General features: G+C 40.8%; 1 protein-coding gene across 2 annotated transcripts; it reads left to right on the plus strand.

Moving 5' to 3' along the window:
- Positions 1-5,461: 5,461 nt before the first annotated feature.
- Positions 5,462-13,580, plus strand: LOC133916615 (protein VAC14 homolog). 2 transcript variants are annotated; one of them, XM_062360361.1, is made up of 20 exons: positions 5,462-5,879; positions 5,972-6,085; positions 6,166-6,234; positions 7,354-7,443; positions 7,515-7,634; positions 7,727-7,755; positions 7,856-7,998; positions 8,073-8,167; positions 8,356-8,442; positions 8,565-8,672; positions 8,784-8,875; positions 9,007-9,088; positions 9,294-9,359; positions 9,810-9,925; positions 10,045-10,165; positions 10,238-10,399; positions 10,476-10,604; positions 10,997-11,065; positions 12,288-12,554; positions 13,131-13,580. In XM_062360361.1, exons 1-20 carry the CDS (start codon positions 5,787-5,789, stop codon positions 13,215-13,217), a joined length of 2,139 nt encoding a protein of 712 aa, XP_062216345.1. In that variant the 5' UTR covers positions 5,462-5,786; the 3' UTR covers positions 13,218-13,580. The 2 variants fall into 2 exon arrangements, with proteins under 2 accessions (XP_062216345.1, XP_062216347.1); XM_062360363.1 differs by having other exon boundaries at positions 5,463-5,879; positions 6,169-6,234.
- The last annotated feature ends 8,238 nt before the right edge of the window (positions 13,581-21,818 follow it).

Below are 21,818 nucleotides of genomic sequence, written 5' to 3' on the forward strand. Positions count from 1 at the left end.
CCATCGCGGGGGTTTTCGGAAGTCTCTCCGTGGTGCGAAGGTTTTGTAAAAGTTCTCGTCGTGCAGAGGTTTTGGAGGGGCTCTCCGTTTTTGCCGGAGGTTTGTAAATCTCTCCGTTGTGCGGAGGTTTGGAAAAAGCTCTCCGTTTTTGCCGGAGGTTTGTAAAAATTTCTCCGTTGTGCAAAGGTTTAGAAAGGCTCCCCATTTTTGCCGGAGGTTTGTAAAAAATTCTCCGTTGTGCGGAGATTTGGAAAAGGCTCTCCATTTTGTGAAGGTTTGTGAAAGGCTCTCCATTTTTTGCCGAGGTTTGTAAGGTTCTCCGTTTTTGTTGGAGGTTTGTAAAACTTTCTGTTGTGTGGAGGTTTGTAAAAGGCTCTCCGTTTTTACCGGAGGTTTGGTAAAGCTCTCCGTTTTCACTGGATGTTTGTGATAGAGTTCACCGTTTTTATCAGAGGTTTGGTAAATCTCTTCGTTTTTACCGGAGGTTTTGGTAATATTTCCCATTTTCACCGGAGGTTTTGTAAAGCCCTCTGTTTTTACCGGAGGTTTTGGTAAAACTCTCCGTTTTTACTTGGAAGTTTTGGTAAGGTTTGTTGGCATGTATTAATACCGAAGGCCCTACACACTATTGGAGCTACGCAATACCTTTCAGAAAATCTAGGCAGTCTTGTCTTCCAGGTGACCTAGGCATGCTACGCCCGCGGTGTGTAGGCATGTCGTGTTCCCAAGGAAACGCCCGGGGTGCATCGCAACACTGTCCACCAAGGATGTGCCCTGACGCGTGTCATTTATACGACCGAAGCTATGCAATGCCTTCCAGAGCACCCTGGGCGTAATCTGTCTTGCAGGTGACCTAGGCATTAGAGGTGCTCACGGTATATAAGCGTGTCGTGCAGAGAGGATTCCTTACGACGGCATTCCTCAGAGCACCGCATCCTCACATCAGGGCAGTCCCCTGATATGCGGCGTCCACACACTATCAAAGCTACATAATACCTTCCAGGAAACCTAGGCAATCTTACCCCCCAGGTGATCTAGGCATGTTACGCCCGTGGTGTGTGGGCTCCACTTCCTACCAGGGCAAAGCCTACCCTCTGAGAAACCTTTTCAGATGACATTGGGTTTAGACAAGTGATGTTTACTGGTGCGTGGGCTTGTCACGCCTCCGGAGAAATCCTCTGAGTGCGCCGCAACTACATTACCAAGAAAGTTCCTTGATAACCGGCATCTACACACTATCGAGGCTACACAATACCTTCCAGGAAACCTAGTCACTCCTGCCTTCCAGGCGACCTAGGCATGCTACGCCCACGGTGTGTAGGCATGTCGTGCAACGAGGATTTCTTGCGACAACATTTCTCGAAGCACCGCAACTCCGCCACCGAGGACATCCCCGGGGCGTGGCTTCGACACCCGAGGCTATACAAATGCCTTCTTGGACATTCTGGTCATAATCTGCCTTGCAGGTGACCTAGACATAGGCGGCGCCTGCGGGTATGGGCCTCACTGTCTATCGAGACTACGCAATGCCTTATAGAAAATATAGGCAGTTTTGCCTTCCAGTTGACCTAGGCATGCTACATCTGCGATACGTGGGCTTGTCACGCCACCCAAAGATGTCCTACGGATGGCGCCGTAACATGGTCTATCAAGGAAATCCCTTGATACGCGACAACTACACTTTCGAGGCCACGCAATGCCTTCCGGGAAACCTAGGCAGACCCGCCCCCCAGGCGACCTAGGCACGATACGTCTGCAGGAGTGCAGAGATTTTGCATAGTTATACTAGCTAGGTTTTGCAGTCTACTGTTGGCAACGAGAAGCTATTTATAGCATGAAACATAGCTAGGTTAAACAACTGCTCATGCTAAATAAGAATGTAACTTAAGTTCTACTACATCCACTTAGCAGCTATCTATTGCAAAAGACTTATAACAATATGGTTGGAGGCCTTCAACAGACTCCAACCTTGCCGCATGAAAGACGGATCACTAGGTAAACTACTAGGTAGTTAACAGTGGGTGTACCTTTATAGGAATAAGACCTCTATTGTGAGGCTTGGTGGCCTCGAAGCTTGTGGCTAGGCGGGGAGAGGCGGTGCTTGACCCCCTCAGCCTTTAGCCATTGCTCGGCTCCAAAGGTAATCCGTCCGGAGTCTGGCGGCGGCACGTGGGAGGTGTGGTCGAAGGCTGGTCGGGAGAGGCGATCCTCGACCACCTCGGCCCCTAGCCGCTGCCCGGTTCCGGAGGTACTTCGTCTGGAGCCTGGCGACGACGTGTCCCCAATTCAGTTCTTGTTGCTGGGTATGGTACCGTTGGTAGTGGAGTTGGTGGTGATGGTGCAAGGTTGAGGGGCCGGGGATTCGCTCGGGAATTTGCCTCAGGGCTCCGAACTTTGCGTCGTCTTTTGCCGGCTCCTTCTGCGGTCAGGTATTCTGCTTGCCTTCTAAGGTATTGCTCCTGCAAGGTAATGAGGGTGCGACAGTCGTTGGTGTTGTGACCGCGCCCTGGTCCGTGCAGGACGCACTCGTATGCCTTCGGGGGCACCGGAGCTTAGAGTTGTCATTGGGGTCGCTGCCGAAGGTGATGTGCCTCGGAGCTTGTGGTTTCCCCAAGGTTTCCTTCCCCCTTGGGAGACCATCGAGGCTGTTCGGTGAACCAGTTTTTGGAGTCAAAGTGGTTCTAACTATGCCTCCCCGGACGAGGCGGGCTTGGAGTTCCCTGCGCACGGTTGGTGTCACAAGGGCGGCGTCGGAGGCGCTGGCGGGATCCGCGCCCCCCGGAGCCCTCCGTCTCCTTGGAACCCTTTCTTGCCTGAGGGGCCCAAGGAGGGCGCTAGGTGGACAGACTTTCCAAAGATGTTGGCTCGCTCGGGGTATTCTAGGTGTGGTTGAAGGGGATACTTGGGGACCAAGCCCAATTGGGAGCATTCCTGGGTTGGAACGCCAGAACTATTGGAAGGCGGCATGCTTGGCTATGGCTTTGGCCGCGTCATCTACTAAGGCGGTGAGATCTTCATTGTGAAGGGGTTGGAAGGCCTCTGCGCCGTCTAGAGTTCATGTACCGATACAGGGTTCTGGGTTGGTCAAGGTCGGAGGAACGCCGTCCCACACGATAGCGGGGCTGGAGCATGCATACAGTGCGTATGGATGAGACATCCACGCATATTGTTGCATGCTTGCAACGGTGGGTATGGCGGCTTTAGCCGATTCTCTGGTGATTTTCCTGGTGGATTCCTACCTCTCTTAGCATTTCTGTGCTCGAGATCCCCACGGACGGCGCCACTGTTGGAGCAAGAATTCGTCTTGTCCTAGCAAGTACGGTGAGAGTTTTTCTAAGGAGGAGACTCAAGCTTGGAGACAAAGTTTAAGAGTAAGGAACACTACGAATGTATTGATGGTAGAAAAAAATGGATCGATTTGGGAGGAGTATCACAGGTTCGCTGTGATGCGTGTTCTGTGTCCCTTGTGACCGTTTTCTGCCCAGAGGACTATGGCCTCCTATTTATAGGGAAGTTGGCCTGGTCATCTCGGGGTGGGAGACATAGAACAGGGAGGTGAAGGCGTTGGGAAGCGGGACCCCGGAGGGCTGGGACTTAGGAAGGTCGAAGCTTCGGAGGACCGAGGCTTCGGGAGGCCGTGTTTTGGAAGGCTTCGGGAGGTCGAACCGGCGAAGCCAATGGAGAGCTTGGTAAGTGCGAATGGTACCGTGAAAAAAATCTGATGATATCGAAGATAGAGTTTTTAGCAGAGGGTTTAGAGATCAAGGCTCCAAAGGGACCTGGATGGTGATTTTCGACCGTTATCCTCAGGCTGGTTTATTTTCCACCCAACATTTAGATTTCACCAACTTTCATATACCAATATCCAAAATCTCAATACCAAATAAAAATTCTAAACTTTGGAGTGATGTGGATAAAAAATCTTACTAACAGGCTATGCTATCTTACTTTTGGTTGGATCATACATATGTTTATTACCACATGTAAGTAGTTTTACATGGAAATATTAATTATAAAAAAACACACAACCACCTATTATAAAAGAATGAGATAATTAAGGGATGGTATGAAAGAATCATTATTTTTTCAGTAACAAATCAAAAAATTTATTAACATTTAGTGACACATAGATAATTATCTTAAAAAATTGTTCACATATTTTGATGACACTTATTACACAATGTTAAAGACATATGTGAGCTCATCTAAAGAATTTAGACTCAATTATGGTTGTCTGTTTGATAGTTTAACTAAAGTTTCAAGGTGAGCCTGATCTAATTGCATTATCTTTTCTTAATGATGTCTCCCAAGATGTTAGAATCTGATTGGAGTGTGGAATTTTTGCAGAGATCTTGTGGAATTTATATTGATTCGTACGGAATGGTTCGTGTTGAATTGTTGAGTTTCAAATTTACCTTATTATTTCATAGCAATGTATTTTATCATAAAAAATGAAATTTGGAATTTGAGTTTGACAGTAGGTGAAGGTGATACGTCAATTGCAGAGAACATTCAGATGACATGGGGAGGAATATAAAGGGTCTGTCCTTGTTGATTGTATAGCATATCATTCTTATTGATATTAGAGAAAACAACGCACATCAACCCGCTAACACATGTTTACAACAGAGTTACAATGATATGTCGCTACACGGTGCACCTCGGTGAAGATATCTCACATCTTTCAAGACAAACTATACTACCTCTGTTTTCGTGTATTTGTTACCGATTTTTTGCTGTAGCAATTTTGATTATACGTTTTTTCTTATAAAAAATTTACGAATACTTAAAAGTATCTAATACTAATAAAGTATATTTCATGATGATACGAAAGTTTTAGTTATTTATAAATTTTTTATAAAAAAACGTAAGATTAAAATTGCTACAATAAAAATTGAGTGTCAAGTAAATAAAAACGAAGGTAGTGCTACGTATCAAACATCAAATCTAAAATTTAGAGTCATTTTAATCAGATGGAGCAATCATATCTCGAAGACATTGATCACGCAAGGTCTACATTTGTTTTCGCGTCCCAATCTCCTCGTCCAAGATGTCACCAGCACGAAGCATCCTCCTCTTCCAACCAATAGCGCTATCACGAACGGACTTGGACCAGAAAGACCGACGATTAGCATGAGCAGCCTCCCCTTTTCCGTGGAAAGAGAAAACCGGACGTGCACGAGCACATCCGGGGACCCCTCCCCGCATGCACCTGGTCCACGCGCTACCTCTCCGTGTCCTCCCAGGACTTCCACCCTACGGTCCACCTGGACCGAATCCACGCATTAGCACGGCTCAATCCAATTGCAGCAGGAAGACAGCCAGTCCACCACTCGGAACCCGCCTGGACCAAGCCTCCTGCACCGTAATCCCCGCACTCGGTATCTGGCCCTACCGGCCAGTCTCGCCTCCCTGCTGGACCCGCACCCACGGGAGACGGTCGCCGTTAATGGCCGCCGCAACGGTAAACGTTACCCCTGGGAAGGAGAAGAGCAGCAGCACCCGGATCCCCTCCCCCTCCTCCAGATCACACCACCGTCGCCTCCGCGTCCAAATCCATTCATAGGCTCGTGCTGTTGCTGCGAGCGAGCGGCGAGCGAGCTCGGGTTGGGCTTAGGGAGCTAGGGTTCTGGTGCTCGTCGCCTTCAGGCTTCGCCTGCCTGGTTAGGGTTGGGTCGCGGTCTCTGGGGGCCTTGGGGGCGACCGATGCGGCGATCGCCGTCGATCGGGAGGCTGTAGCGGCGGCGGGGGAGGGGGGGGGGGTCTCCCGGGTCGATTCTCCGGCGATGGCCGCCGACGCGCTCTCCATCATCCCGGGCGCCGTGCTGCGGAACCTCTGCGACAAGCTCTACGAGAAGCGGAAGAACGCTGCGCTCGAGGTGAGGGGTTTCGGTTCCTCGTGGGGCTTCTGTCGTCGAGCAATCGCGAGGGATTTGAGGTGGAATTTTTGTTGCGGCGGGGTCTTTTGCAGATTGAGGGGATCGTGAAGCAGCTCGCGACAGCTGGGGAGCATGAGAAGATATCAGCGGTCATCTCTCTGCTCACCAACGATTTCACCTACTCACCACAGGCGAACCACCGGAAGGTTTGCTCAAACCGCTGTGGTCATGTTTCTGGTCTTGATGGGGTTCAGATTTGTTGAGTTCTGTGGTGTTTTGATGTTAGCAGGGTGGGTTGATTGGCCTTGCAGCAGTTACTGTCGGACTAACCTCTGAGGCCGCTCAGCATCTCGAGGTTTGCCAGTGCAAACGTTTAAATCTTAAATTCTATTTAGTTTATTCCTATTCAAGTTTATGAAGTGCCATCCTGTATCTGGTGAAATCTGTGTGTGTCTTAAGCTTCATTGTATGCCTATTTAGCTTAAGACCTGTCTGCCTGATTTTTATGAGCTTTTACGTAATCTGTAAATTGCAAGTTGGCAACTGTGGTCGCTGGATTGTTGATGGTAGTAGCCGTCTGGTTTATCGAGCTTTATATTGGATTATACGTCGCTCTATTGGTATACCATGTTCTGAAAGGTGGCTTTTAGTCAATGTTACCAAATGCTGGAGTCTAAACAGTAGATGAAACAGAAAGTTTGATGCCTTCATTTCTGGTGATCTTCAGAAGTTTTTGCTCTCTCTTTTACATGTATTGAGACCTTAGCTAATGCATTAGGACTCCAGGATGACTGGATGAGATTATTTACAGTCCTTTCCACAAGTGCTAAATGACATTATGCTTGCTGATTCACCATAAAAATCGTTCACTTCTCTGGGTTGCAGAGTTGGCTTGCCATTTTGAGCCGCTACCTTTTGGGACTCCAGGATGACTGGATGAGATTATTTACAGTCCTTTCCACAAGTGCTAAATGACATTATGCTTGCTGATTCACCATAAAAATGTTCACTTCTCTAGGTTGTAGAGTTGGCTTGCCATTTTGAGCCTCTGCCTTTTGGCATTCCCGGCAGCTGGTTGCATTTGGTGATTGAAAATATTAGTTCTGCTTCTGTATGGTGTTCTTTATGCCGTGACATGTAGGATTTTATGGAGGCATGTTACTGCCATCTGTTGTTAAGTTAATATTTTGGATTTGGAAGAAATATTATTGAGAGTTATTGCATGGTTCTACAAAATATTTGTGCATCAATTTGTTTGATGGCATTGCATAGTCATGTTTGAATCGTATAACTTCATAGTTTAATATAAAGCTTCTGTTACATAAATCATAAATTGTTATTGTGCTGCTTACATATCTGCCTAGCAGAGGCCATTAAGTGGAATCATGTTTAATGTTTACATTTAATTTGCTGTGCCTTTGTTCTGTTTTGTCAATTTGACTGCCCAATAAGCTCTCTGGTTCTGTGCTTCCAGCAAATCGTGCCACCTGTGCTTAATTCTTTCCTGGACCAAGATAGCAGAGTGCGCTACTATGCTTGTGAAGCGCTGTATAACATAGCAAAGGTAAACATTTAACATAGTAACGGGACATGAATTGTATGTTCGCTTCACTTAACATGATTTTCTATCTGTAGGTTGTAAGAGGAGATTTCATCATCTACTTCAACAAGATTTTTGATGCGTTGTGCAAGCTGTCTGCAGATTCGGATGCTAATGTGCAGAGTGCAGCTCATCTTCTTGACAGGCTTGTTAAGGTATGATTGTCTGGACTGTACTTGTATTTCCTAGAACTTCTCCCTTGGTCTCCTCTTAATCACCCCTGATAAGATAATTATTTATCAACCAGGATATCGTGACTGAGAGTGATCAGTTCAGGTATGCTGGATATGATTTGCCTTTTTTTTATCAGTGATTTGCTTATCTTAATGTCAGTATTGACTTCTGATTGCTACTTCATCTTGCTTTTGCTCTTTAGCATAGAAGAATTTATACCACTCTTGAGAGAGCGCATGAACGTGTTGAATCCTTATGTAAGACAATTTTTGGTGGGGTGGATAACAGTGTTAGACAGTGTGCCTGATATTGACATGCTTGGTTTCCTTCCTGATTTTCTCGATGGTAATGCCTCCCTTTTCTCTAAGTGCATTACTTTTATTGACAGTTCAACCACCTTGCTTTTGACACCCCTGCAGGTTTATTCAATATGCTGAGTGATTCCAGTCGTGAGATAAGGCAGCAAGCTGATGCAGCACTTTCTGAGTTTCTGCAGGAGATAAAAAATTCACCAGTAAGTCTGTCGTCCATAAAATTGCTCGTATATCTGTATGAGTTTCAAGTTTGTTAACAGTATAAACGTAATAGACATGTTGTCGGATGCATGTTCCTCCAGTTATCCTTTTGTCTTTGTATAGACTCTTAAAGGTTGTTTTCATGTCTTATGCTTTCAATGCTGATTATCCTACCTTACATGAAAAGAATGTAGATTATGGTCGTATGGCTGAAATACTTGTTCGGAGGGCAGGTTCTTCTGATGAATTCACTCGGTTGACATCTATCACATGGGTAATTTTTTTTGTCTTTCATGTTTTCTGTGATCTTAACATAGGAATTTAGACTGCAGGCAGTAGAAGCTATTTGCATACTTGTAGGAATATTTGTCATATGGTTTATCCTTTAAAGTGCAGATCAACGAGTTTGTGAAGCTTGGCGGGGAACAACTCGTTCCTTACTATGCAGATATTTTGGGTGCTATCTTACCATGTATATCTGACGAAGAGGAGAAAATTCGAGTGGTACTTTTCTGTGTTCTGCTTTTGAAATTCATACTATTCTTGCAGATGTAAACTCTGTGCTTGTTCAGGGACAGTGTTATTTATTTAGTTATTTACTTCTTTGTTTGCAAGGTTGCACGTGAAACTAATGAAGAACTTCGTGCTATAAGAGCTGATCCAACTGAGGGATTTGATATTGGAGCGATTCTCTCCATTGCAAAAAGGTTCTTAATTCAATCCGTTGAATAAGAAATTAAGTTTAACTGTTTAGGCACCTAGTTGTGTAGTTAACTTGAAAATCATGTCGACCTGACATTTGTGATGTGGCTTTGACCTTCTCTCCCCTTCTTTTCAGAGAGTTGAATAGTGAACACGAGGCCACTCGGATTGAAGCATTGCATTGGTTCTCCACTCTGCTTGCTCGATATCGTGTTGAGGTACTATAAAACTATGCATGCTGTTTTGGACTGCGCAGCAATAAATTTCGACAAGTTACGATATAAATGTTTTCTTTATTTCAAGCTTTTACAGTTCTCATGTTTTATTTTGTTAAGTTTGAATTGGACCTGTGAGAGCTGCACTTCAATTTTATTACAGAAGTACCATAATCCTATGATCGATTTACTTATTTTTCTGCAACAGTTCTTGGCATACCTGAATGATATCTTCGATCCACTTCTAAATGCACTCTCTGATCCTTCAGATGCGGTGAGCTATTTTTGAAAATCCTTTCAAACTGCACTGCTTGTTATCAAGTATTTAGAACTACATCTTATTGTGGGCTGTAGCTAGCTGGTATTATATTGTTCTATTTATATGTGGTGATTTGTAGTTAAGTATTTGAAATAAATCAAGCAAGGTTTAGATCAGTGAGGAGGGCACAAGTCAATTATTTTCTCACTTATGGGATCCACTGTGCTTTCGTTGCCCTTGCCAAGGCTGGAAATCTAATGTTCTTTGCTTGATGAATCTCAAACTGGATTCAGTTTTTTTTTTCAATTACTGGGACCTGGCATAATTCTAAGGTAACTGTAGGCACAACCAAAACAAACTTCTTGCTACCACACATAGACTGTATGGGTTTAAGCACCATGGGTATTTTCCATTACCATAGCTGTGAGCATGGCGGTTGTTTGTCACAGATTTTTACTTGTGCAGGTCGTCCTATTAGTATTGGAAGTTCATGCATGCATAGCTGAAGAGTCTCACCACTTCCATCATCTTGTATCATACCTAATCCACACCTTCCACAACAATCACGTTCTGCTGGAGAAGTATGTGAAATTTCCATATCTAAAGCTGAATCTATTTTTTAATCAGCACTTGTGGTTTTAGGAACAATCCAATATTTGGTGGACATCTTTGAAAATAATGGTTTGAGGTACCTCTACAGGCGTGGTGCTTTAATAGTCCGTCGGCTCTGTGTTCTTCTGGGTGCTGAAAAAGTTTATCGAAAGTTCTCCACTATTCTTGAGAGTGAAACTGACCTTGATTTTGCATCCATCATGGTTCAGGTATGTCCTAGCTGTACACCATTCTCCTACTGCCAAAGTATAGATGATTATTAATTTTTTAACTACCTGCAGGCTTTGAATTTGATTTTGCTCACATCGACTGAACTCGGTGAGCTGCGCTCTCTTCTTAAGAAGTCATTGGTGGATTCTTGTGGCAAGGACTTGTTTCAATCTTTATATGCTTCGTGGTGCCACTCTCCGATGGCTACGATCAGCTTGTGTTTGCTTGCTCAGGTAATGACTGGTTTTGCAATTTGTGTTGCTTACTTGGCTCCACTGATCTCTGGATGTTCTTTTTAAATATATGTAGGCATACAGCCATGCGAGCTGTGTTATTCAGTCTCTGGGAGAAGAAGACATAAATGTGACATTTTTGGTGCAATTAGATAAATTGATCCGTCTCTTAGAGACTCCAGTATTTGCTTACTTGCGTTTACAGGTAATATTCTTTGGTCTGAATCTCGCTCTCCCTCCCTCCCTCCGTTGTCATTGACTCTAGTTGAACTATTGCTGATGTGACATGGCATGATAGGTCTGGATCAATCTTTGTATCCTGATCTTTATCTGTACGTTTACTGTATGCTTGCAGTCTTTTTGGTATAAGCTTCTCTCAAACTATTTGCTATCTTGCTACCTCCTAATGCTTTCACATTCAGCCTTGGATGCTGTAAAGCCAGCATGTTGGGGTTTCAACATGTTATGAAAACTATGTTGACATGTATGTTGTGCAATTTTTTTTTGTTTTACCTCTAGAACAACATTTTTTTTGTTTCATTATCCTTACTTATCATTATGGCATGGGACTTCCATAATGTGCTTAAAAAAATGCAGCTTCTTGAGCCTGGAAAACACACTTGGCTTCTGAAAACACTTTATGGTCTACTGATGCTGCTGCCTCAGGTATGTTCAATATCTCAACTGTTGCAAATCCAACAGCCTTTATTTGATTAATGTTTAATGAATATGCTGTTTCCATGATGTAAAGCCAAAAACTTGAGATATGTAGAAAGATGGAACCTTGTGGAAATAAAAATTTTGAATCTTATTGTTGATATTGCCTGAAGGTTCTTTTTTTGAACGTTTGGGAAACTTGCGCTTGCCAAAAGTTGCATGTCGCACATATCTGACCTATAATAGTTTAACCTGGCTTCTGGCACAGTTTATTCTAGATTTGTTTCAATCCAGTTCATAAGCAGAGTGTCTGATATTTGTGGTAATCTTGCCTTAAGATAGGTATCTCATGAGTGGACTTCACTTTCTGAAGGTACTGTATAGTTGAGAAGTAATTAATTAGTCTTGGCTCTGCCATTTGTTCCCTAACAACAATATCTATTTTCCTTAAAATAATAGTTAGTTTCCTAATGCAAGGTTTTGTTATTTGATACCCTATCTATTAGGTTCGTAGGTAGGTTATCATTTAGATTGTCTCTACCCATAGTTGTTAGGAGGTGCTGTGTAAGGAGGCCTATTGTAATTGTAATTCTCAAGCAAGGAGAAGGACATGTCCTTGCCATGCAGTGGGCTTATCTGGTTGGCCACTGTCTGTCATTCTACCAATCAAACCCATAACAAATATGTGTTGTATCCATCTAAATATGATGAAACTAGCAATAGCTTGTGATGTAAAAATTGTCTTCGTTGCACTCACGTTTGGCATCCTTCTTCATCTCCTTTCTGAGCCTTCTCTATGATTAGGTTCCATTTCCATGCGGAATGTTGTCTTTTTTTTCCCTATTTGTTAGAATGAGTAAAACTAGGAGTACATTGTTATTCCTATGAGTTCTAACTTTGAACAGATTCTATTGGAGAGGTTGCTCATAGTAGGGCATGAAATTTTGAATGGTGATGTAGGCGGGGGTTTCCGAGGAATCCAAATAACCTCCAGGTTTTTTCAGATTTGGCTAGCATCTGGAATAACTAGTGAATTACAACTCTATTGTACTGCAATCGGTGCATTGATTTTTGCATCGTTAATGCTTTTTGCTGGTTGCTTCCATTATCACAAAGCCGCTCCCAAATTGGCCTGGTTAATGCATGCGCTCGCTTGAACATTTACACTCGAGGAAAGTTGGCACTGTTTGAAGTATAAGATTTCACAACTTGGGTTGTTACGTTTATGCAGCAAAGTGCGGCCTTCAAAATCTTGAGGACTCGACTGAAGACTGTGCCGTTCAGTGAAAATCTCAAGCGCACGTCTTCAGCAAATCCATACTCTCAGATTCTACAAGTTACAGAAGATGGCAATCGAAACCAAGATACACAGAACTATAGTGCAATCAATTTCCCATCCCTTCTCCAGCAATTTGAGAACATGCAGCTGCAGCACCGAGACCATTTGAAGAATCAACTGCAATCCCACAAATCTGCTTCAGCTGTAACATTATCGCAGGTAATGTTTTGTCTTTTGCTCAGTTATTTGATTGTGCTATATTTATTTGAGTTGTCGGTGCTGCCATAGAATAAACGGCTGTGTCCTCTTGCCTGTTCCAAATATAGTTTTGGAATCTGTGCAGCCGAACTTTTCAGTTGTGTGCTCCTGTTCCAGATATGCACAAAAGTATTGAGGTTTTCTATCTGTGAAGCATAAATCATTCTATATTTGTTTGATTTCTGCTCTGGCCTTTAGGTCTGCCTGGATTTCACACTTCTATAAATTGATTATAAGTTTGTGTAATAGTGTTTCTTTTATTCCCTTCTGATTGTTACTGTTGGAAGTTATGGCCATACTTTTCACGTTGGAAACAGATTGCTGGCTGAAAACTGTAACTGCTCCAGAGAAAGTAACTCTTCGGCACCAGACATAACAATTTGTTCTTTGGTAGCAGACCAAAGTTATGCGCTTGAATTATTAATTGCTTTTTTGTAACAATATGACTGGAACTTGGTTAAATGAGGCTTTTATAATGTAAAGCTGCTTATCTCCCAAACAGAAGATAGCTATGTAACTTTCCTGAATCACATGCAGGAGATACAAAGATACGAAGAAGCACATTCGTCTTCCCTATCAGAGATAAGCAGGCCCCCTTCGAGAACATCCAAAGGCATTTCATGATGCATTTGGTTGCTTGCGATAAAAAAGATATATTTGCGGGACGCATTGTCACAAATTTGTTGGGGCTTGGTTAGTCTCCTTAATTTTTTTCAAAGGAGGTTGCATAGGGTACATAGAGTGTAATCATTTTGTTTCATTCCTAGATTTTGTCAAGGGATGGCAATTATTTGTCGGAGAAAGCTCTTTTCCGCTCTCAAGTCATTCTTATTTTTTCTTAGCTGTTTCACTGCTCATATGGTTTCTGTAATTTTTCAATTGAAGGCCAAATGAGCAAAGTAGTATTTGGAGATATGTTACTACTGTTCTGCTTATCGATCTCCAATAAATTAGCTATGCAATGTAAATTTTTGTTTTTGGCTCTTATGATCTGGTATATGCTGTGCGCCTTTGCCTGACCTTTTTGCCCTTTTAACTCGTCGGAATAATGAAATTGGTCCGTACAAATTTGCTTCTTGAGTCTGTTCTTGTGAGGAGCCTTGGAAATTGTCTGATTTCCTTCTCCACATTCAGTCAACTACTTCGGTTGAATCAGGTATGACATGGCTTCCAGCATCGCACGCTACATTTCTTCGCAATAAGAAGTCCATTAGCCGCGCGATATAAGATATGTGAATTGAATGCCTTTTCTTTCTCAAAATGTTCTTTTATCTATCATTTGAATGTTTCCTTTACGAAATTAGAATAACAATTTATATATAAATCCACCTCACGTATTTTCGTTTCTGGCCAGTTGCCACATGAATCTCCTCGTGTAGAGGGCCAAGCAGCATTTTGCATTGACAATTGTATTGAGAATAGAAAGTAGAGAGTAGATTCCCGCAACAAAAAGAAAGTAGAGAGTAGATTGCTCGAAACAAAGACAGAGATGGAGAGAATATAAAGAGTTGTTCTCATTGATTGATTTGTACACATATTTATATAAGATGAAGAGATGTGATGCAAGTGTGTCTATTCATTAAGGAGATATCTCTTCCTAACAGATACAATCCTTAGGAAGGTATTTCTTCCTAATGGTGGTTACAGAAATTAGATCACATGTTTTTGGTTTTTAACACTTCTCTCGATCAATTTCTTCTACTTATATTTATTGAAAACTCTTCTAAATATCATGTAAGAAAAATACGAGGAGAGAGATAGTAATAATGATATGTCACTAATTTTTTTTTAAAATCTAGTGAAAAATAAGGAGAAAATGATATAGCATATATTGATTATTGTCTCGTTGAAAACTTATATGAGAAAACCTTAAAAGAAAAAATCCATAAGCGAGTTTAGAGAACAATACATATGATCTATGGATCAGTATATCTTTGATACATCCTTTAAAAACCTTGTTAGGGAAAATATGATATATGACATATATACTTGTGTAGATATTGCCTTATTAAAATTTTTTATAAGAAACCTTGTGAGTAAAACTTATAGAGAGAAAAGAGTACAATATGATGTATGAACAAGTTATAATTTAGGAGGAGACTCTCTTGAACTTTACAAATCTCGAAATTGTTGAATACCAATTTCATGAATATATTTTTGGAATATAGAAGGTGATAAAGACTTTGTGAATAAATTTGCAAGGTTACCGTAAGATTTAGTTTGCGGGATATTTATCTTTCCACTTTGATGTAACTCATGAGGATAGAATAATTTATGGGTAATATATTTAGTATATTGCTTTTTATGTAACTTGTTTGCATCTGAGTAACACAAGCAGCATTATTTTCGTACATAATGGTGGGTGATTTAATAGAACGACTATTGTATGTGTTTGATCATTCTACAAAGTCATACACATGTATGTAATGTTTCAAAATGATAGGTTGAAGTAGTAACTATAATTTGTTTTGATGACTCATATGAGAAGGTCATATCACACTATGGTCATATATTGATTTTTCTGATAAAATAAATCCGATCTTTGATGCCATAAAGATATATGTGGATATCCACTTTGACTCTCATCTAATGGTGTTGTTGGAGTTGCGCTATTTGAGTTAGCAAGTTATCTGCAAATACAATATTAGGTATGTTGCGGTGTGCAAGATACATAAGCGCTTTGATGACACTAAAATATAGAACTTTATGTTTAATATATTTTCACCGTCAACCTAATGTATGAATGGATCTTGATTCATATTTAGAGATTGAATGACTATAAGTGTTTTGATGGATATGATTGTCCAATATCATTTGGATATTGGTAGACCGATTGATAAATATTCCTGAGGGAATATACTTAAGTTGTAGACTTGTGAAATTTAGTTTTACCCAATTTATTCATCTCAAATTTCATCTTAAGATGATTGTATATTTTGTCGTGTGTGGTTTGAAGATGATACAAAATCCAAGTAGGGTTTCATTATGAACACACATATGTAATCATCGTGGTCGGAGTAACTCTTCTATGAAAATAACTCACTTAGTCAGTTGTACCACAATCAATCTTAACTGTTTGGAGTCATGAAATGACTTAAGTTCTATATAATATATATTGTGATTTTGTATTTGGACTCAGAATACGAAGTCCATTAGGGAATTATATATTTGAATATATCCAAATCATTTGATCTGCCAATGATATTAATTGAATATAGGAACGTAATTTCCAAATCTACTATAGGGTATGTTGATTTGTAGAATTATGTGCTTTGCTATCTCACCATCACTGTGAGGATAAGGTATTATTGAGGTAAATACTTTCTATTGCTGAGCGACAATAATTCTTCTTAATTGTCACATTTGGTTTGACCAAAATTTAAGGGTTGTAGCACTCTGTCTAGTACATTTGGTCTGGATCTAATTGAAGGTGTATGGCAATATGTGTGTCAACACTTGGTATTAATTGATTATATGGAATCAATATAGTTTGTGAAAATATTATCTCTTTTAACTCCGTGTATTTCCCAAAACAATAGAGTTAGAGTGTTCCAATGACACAACACTTGAATTTGTGCACACATTTATGCTGGGCTTTTGGATGTTAAACATCGGATAGTGAATATCCATAAGGTGTCTATCAACTTAATTTTGATTTGTATTTACTATCTTAGAGGATGTTCTCCCACTGTTTTTGAGCTTGCAATAAGTTTTATCCCTTGTGACTATACTTCTCTCCCTCTTATTTTGATTTGGAAGTTGAGTGATTTTGTTAGGTAACAATGAGAATCGGATTTGATGATACCTTTATGATAAGTAAATGCATATGACAGATTATTTGGAATATGTTGCAAATATAAGATGTTTTGAATACGGGTTCAGATCTCTGGTACATGGATATGAGGGTTGAATGTGAACGCGTGTGATATTCTCTTCTGATTTCTGGTATTTTTGTGGTATTAATCTCTCCCTAATGCTAGGATTGTTCTCAAAATGTTACGAGCAGAAGGGCAATGAACAAGTCCCTTGTGAGGGATTTGAGATATTATATAATTGACATATAATTATACTTTATGTGGATCCTCAATGCCCCTTAATGTATGTTGTACGGTGGTGATATCGGTACGTGCAGAACATAACTGATTTTCGCAGATGAAAAATACTTGGCTGAGGCTAAATTTTTACGTACTAACTGCAACAAAGGGAGCCGTATAATTATAGTTGGATGAATTTGAATTAATTTGTGGTGTGTAAGGCCGCATATTGGCAACAAGATACCGGTAAATTACAATTCTAAGATTGGTCATGCAAATGATTTTATTCTCTTGATGAGAGATTTAGGTATCCTATTATGAATGTGCACATATGGTAGTTAATGCAATAGTGCACAAATCCAAATAATAATTGAGTGCACGTTAAGGAACACCATTATCCATGTGAATAGATTTGATCCTACATCCAGGATAATTTGCTGCAGTTTTAATAATTTGAGCAATGCGTTTGGTATAAGTGTAGTGCCTTATATATAAGGGACATGTGTGAGATTATTTTATAGATGCATCAATCAGTATTATAGAGTATCTAGATGATCCATAAAATTGATAAATAAAACGATATATATGTTTTTGAATGCGTTCAAGAAATTGGGTGGCGCATTATAAATTTTAAGGTAATAAGACCTTAAAATTAAATTTCCTGTGATACATGTGGTGCACACAAATCTGAGGATTTTGAAAATTGATTCTGTGATCAATAAAATTGTTAATAATTTTTCTCACCTCAAAGGTAGAATGACCAAGACAATCATACCAAGTCTTGATTTGATCAAGATCGAAAAATATTTTTTACGCAATATGTGATACATGTTTGATATATGTGTAGAACAATCCAGATGGTATATATGAAGCTCGCCATATCCGTTATTTTTTATTAAGAGGAGGAATTCCTCTTTGTTGTCATCATATGTTTCAATATAGAAAACATTCTGATGGATATATCTAAAACTAAGTAAAGTACAAGTTAAATTGGGATACAATAATGTATTCTCGATTGTAATCTGTGTACCCATAGGGAGTGTGATAGTGGGAAGACCAGAGCCAACTATTATTGCATCACATCTAGCGATTGTCAAAATATTTTCTTTCTCTTTATGAGAGTTTGAAAATATTTTGTTTCCGTAAATATAGAGTTTGAGGTGCAATTGTCCACAAGGCATATTTTTTCCTCCATCGGATTGACTCCCGTAAAAATCTATATATAGAAATGAAGAATTCAATATGAAATTCTTATCAGATATATATAATACATATAAACTTTATTGAATATCAAGTGTGCTGATACATTATTACTATATATAATGTAGTAAAGTGATGATAACATATTATATTACAGTAATTAATAGCATGTAGATAACATAGTATCTAAGAAAATTGGAGACTAGTTAAGGTCTCCAAATATATTGTGCGAAGCAAATTTGACAATCATGTTTTTCGTGCTCATGGGACCCTCTGGCTGCTAAAGGTTGTTACTAGGTTCTTGCGGAACTTATTATGAACAACTGGTCTCTTTGATGGTGTCAGATTGAAGTGTGCCTCATATCTTTCTCCTTGAGCTGGTCGGCTGAGTCCAACAAACTTTTGGTACAGATCAATTAGGTGTCTCAGGGTGTGGTATTTCATAGTTGTGTGTTTGTAGCATCCACATTTGAGCAAATATTAGTTTTGTCATGTTTGGTAACGCCTTGACCCTGATCCGGTGCATATGACTTCTACTTCTTGCGACGTTTGCGTTTATCGTTTAAGTTTTTTGGATGGCATTTAGTAGAGCCGTCAAAATTGTTGTTATTCTGAACATTATGATGTACTTCAAGTAAAGGAGCATCTCCAATTGAACACTGATAATGATTCTTCAAAAGGAGTTCATTGTGCTTTTTGGCCTGAAGTAGTATGTGAATCAGTTCAATATAAGTTTGGTAATTTTTTGCACAGTATTGTTGCTGTAAGACCCTATCAATGGGGAGCGTAGTAGATAAAGTTTTCTCTATCATGTCCTCGTCTGAAGGTTCTTTTTTGCAAAAATGCAGTTTGAAACAAATTTGTGAATTACATGATTGTATTATCCGATGGACTTGAAATCCTGGAGACGAAGATGTGTCCATTCATAGTTAGCCTTGGGCAGAATAACTGCCTTGTCCTGTTCGCATCTGTTTTTGAGATCAACCCATAAAGTGCTCAGATTTTCTTTCATCAGATACTTAGATTTGAGTTCCGGATGGATATGATTACTTATTAAATATAGTGCACTATATTTAACTTGATCTAAAAGCAGTGGGTCTCCCTCTTGGGGAACTTTGAGAGTCATTACAATTCTGTGAGACGCTGGACTAACCTCCACGTCTATTGCTCATGTTGAATAGTTGTGATTGTCAAGCGTGAGTTGATCAAACTCTTTGTCGGCCATTTTGACATACATGGATTTGACCATAGATTTGATTAATTTATTGTGGGTAAATTAAAAATCATCACGATAATATTGTAATATGATGCAAAATTTATAATGTCAAGATGAGTCTTGAATTACACAATGCAGACCTCAACTATGTAGCTGACACGTTGGAGATAGTCACCAGAATTGGTGTAGATCTCATAGCAGTAAGATGCATAATCTAACATATTTCAGTAGATGCTTATATTCCTATTACCTTATGTTATGCTAAATATAATATTTGAAATAGCACATTGAAGGTAGTCACCATATACATATGATATGATGTAGATCTCACAGTAGTAGGAGCATAATTTGCAAATGCGCAATAGATGCCTTATTTCCACTACCTTATGTTTCTCAAATATTAAAGGAGGTAATTACTTATTATGATTTTGCATAGAATTCAGCTTGAATTAAACGCTTTGGGTGTTTGAGCACTTTAGGCTTAATTAAGAAGAATTTTAAAAAGTAAACTTTGTAAGAATGAAATCAATTGCAAAATTAACATGTTTGATAATCGAAGGTATGTTATAGGGATTATATTAGAGTAAACACATGAAATATTACATAATATAGGGTTTGGAATGTAAATTTACATGAAGTAAACTCAAGTTAATGCAATTGTACATCTCACGATGCAATTTTTGAGGGCCTACGGGTCTGAATTGAATATTTACATGAGGTAAATACTGTGCATTGCAATTTTTTTAAACCAAGAGCTTAAATAATAAATGTACTAGTCATAAAACACTATTTAAATGACGGCGCTGCAATTGCATGAAAACCTGGGAGTTTTATTGTGAAATGGCCGTTGATAGTGGGTTCCGCCGTATGGATCAAGCCAACCTGGGCTAGAGCCTGTTCGGCCTTTAGGCCCATGCGGCCCATGCGCGCAAAGCGCTGCAATGGCAGGGATGTCGCCGTGGCTGCCGAGTGCGGCCACTTCCACCAAGCCGACCACGGCTACCGCGCGCAAGGACCCACGAGGACGCTGAGAAGGGCTGCCACACGAGTCGCCACCGTGCGCGACGAGGGGGTCCGAGCCGCCGCCGTCGAGCTCCTCCGCCGGGAGATGGACGCCGTCAACGTCATAGATAGCAGAGGGAAGCTCGCCATGGGTGATGACGAGCACCGGCGGTGCGGTTGAAATCGAAGGGCGTGGGAGCCCTTGGGCGCCACAGTGGGTGCGCGTGATGGATGTCGCGCCGTGGGAGGGTGACAGCGTGGTCGATGACCTCACCGTGGTCGTTGAAGACCAGAAAGAGTAAAGAGACGGAGAACTCCATCGATCGGTGAGAAAAAACCATGGTGCTCACTGTGCGTGTCGAGGCTGACAAGCCTCTGTTCTCGTTGTCTAGGCCGATTAGTAGTGAACTAGAACGATGTGCCGAAAACGTATTAACAAACTAGTCTGCCGATTCGCAGGGAATAGATCCAGCCATCCAGGGTATAGATTCCGGGCTAACTTTGCCAAAAGCTCAAGAAGATCGACCATGACTGACGCACATTCATCCATTAGGCACATTACTGTCTTGCGATCGTGTCCAACGAACATGCACTGCCAAATCTAATTATTCTTGCTCACTTGCTTCCTTTGATTGCGTCCAACGAAGGTTACACGGAGGACGAAACATTTGTTTGGTTATTACTCGCAGAGCATCGCTGCTGACTCTTGAGTCTCGACGCCACATTCGCTCGTCAGTTTCGCGGACCAGCGAATCTGACCCCTGACGGTATGTAGGAGCCATGGGCTGATCGGTTTCGCCTGCCGCGGTGGCCATGTTTCCATGTGACCTTATGGTGTTTTGTTATCGCTTTGATTTTGTTCCACAGGATGCAGCAGGGCGTTGTTGGTTTTGCTTGCGACGCTGTCATTATACTAAGATATACATCCTACCTCAGCTACTTTGCGCAGAAAGACCATATCAAAATGTTGTTATGAATATGTTAGCATTCAGGATGGTTTATTCTAACTTACCTTTATAAACTAGCAATTCTACATGTGATATTTCTACACGTCGAGACAGTAGGCTAGGTTGCATGGAAGACGGCAAATCAGTTCCTGCATCAGTTGTTCAGACAGCCGTAATTATTCTATCACATAGAGGAGTTGACAACATTGCTATTGATGGAGATTGATTGGGGAAATGAGTTATGGGTTGATCTTTCTTCTTAAAAATAAAGCTTTGACATCCAGTAAACTAATAATATAAAGAAGTGTTGACAGTAGATTCCATGGACAATTGGGACAAGCCAGTGATGCAAGGAAGATGCAAGATTCTGCACAGAAAATGGTTGGCAAAGTACAAATTGAGTTCTTGGATGGAAACCAAGAAAAACCAGCTGACTGGGTCACTTGGGGGAACAGCGCTGCACACCTTGGCATGACTTTTATGATCCTAAAGGGACATCATCTGGATCTTCTCTTCAACCTCTCAAGGGTTGGATTATCTGAACATGCGAAAGGCTGTTGCCTTGTTGCATAATGAACCAAAGATCAAATAAGACTTCCAGATGATAGAATTGCTGAGAGAGCATGACGGCAAAGTTTCTTACAATTAAAAAATGATACTAAATTATCTGGCCTGCAAGTGAGTTCCCCTGAGTTGCAAAAAAGAGGAAAAATTATAGGCCTGTTCAAAGTTATTCAGGATCCGGGCAGAAACTCAGCTTGAAGAATATACACTAGCTGACTCGCAACCTCCAATGATCGGAGACATGTGAAAGGCTGGGAGCAAT

The sequence above is a fragment of the Phragmites australis genome, chromosome 4 (genome assembly GCF_958298935.1).
Source record: "Phragmites australis chromosome 4, lpPhrAust1.1, whole genome shotgun sequence".
In the NCBI taxonomy this organism is placed as follows: Eukaryota; Viridiplantae; Streptophyta; class Magnoliopsida; order Poales; family Poaceae; genus Phragmites; species Phragmites australis.

Bases quoted from the DNA above. Each gene is read 5' to 3' on its own strand.
- LOC133916615 (XM_062360361.1), top strand. From the start codon at position 5,787: ATGGCCGCCGACGCGCTCTCCATCATCCCGGGCGCCGTGCTGCGGAAC. The intron at 8,876-9,006 runs GTTCTTAATTCA...CCTTCTTTTCAG, and splicing joins ATTCTCTCCATTGCAAAAAG to AGAGTTGAATAGTGAACACG. The intron at 12,555-13,130 runs GTAATGTTTTGT...AATCACATGCAG, and splicing joins CAGCTGTAACATTATCGCAG to GAGATACAAAGATACGAAGA.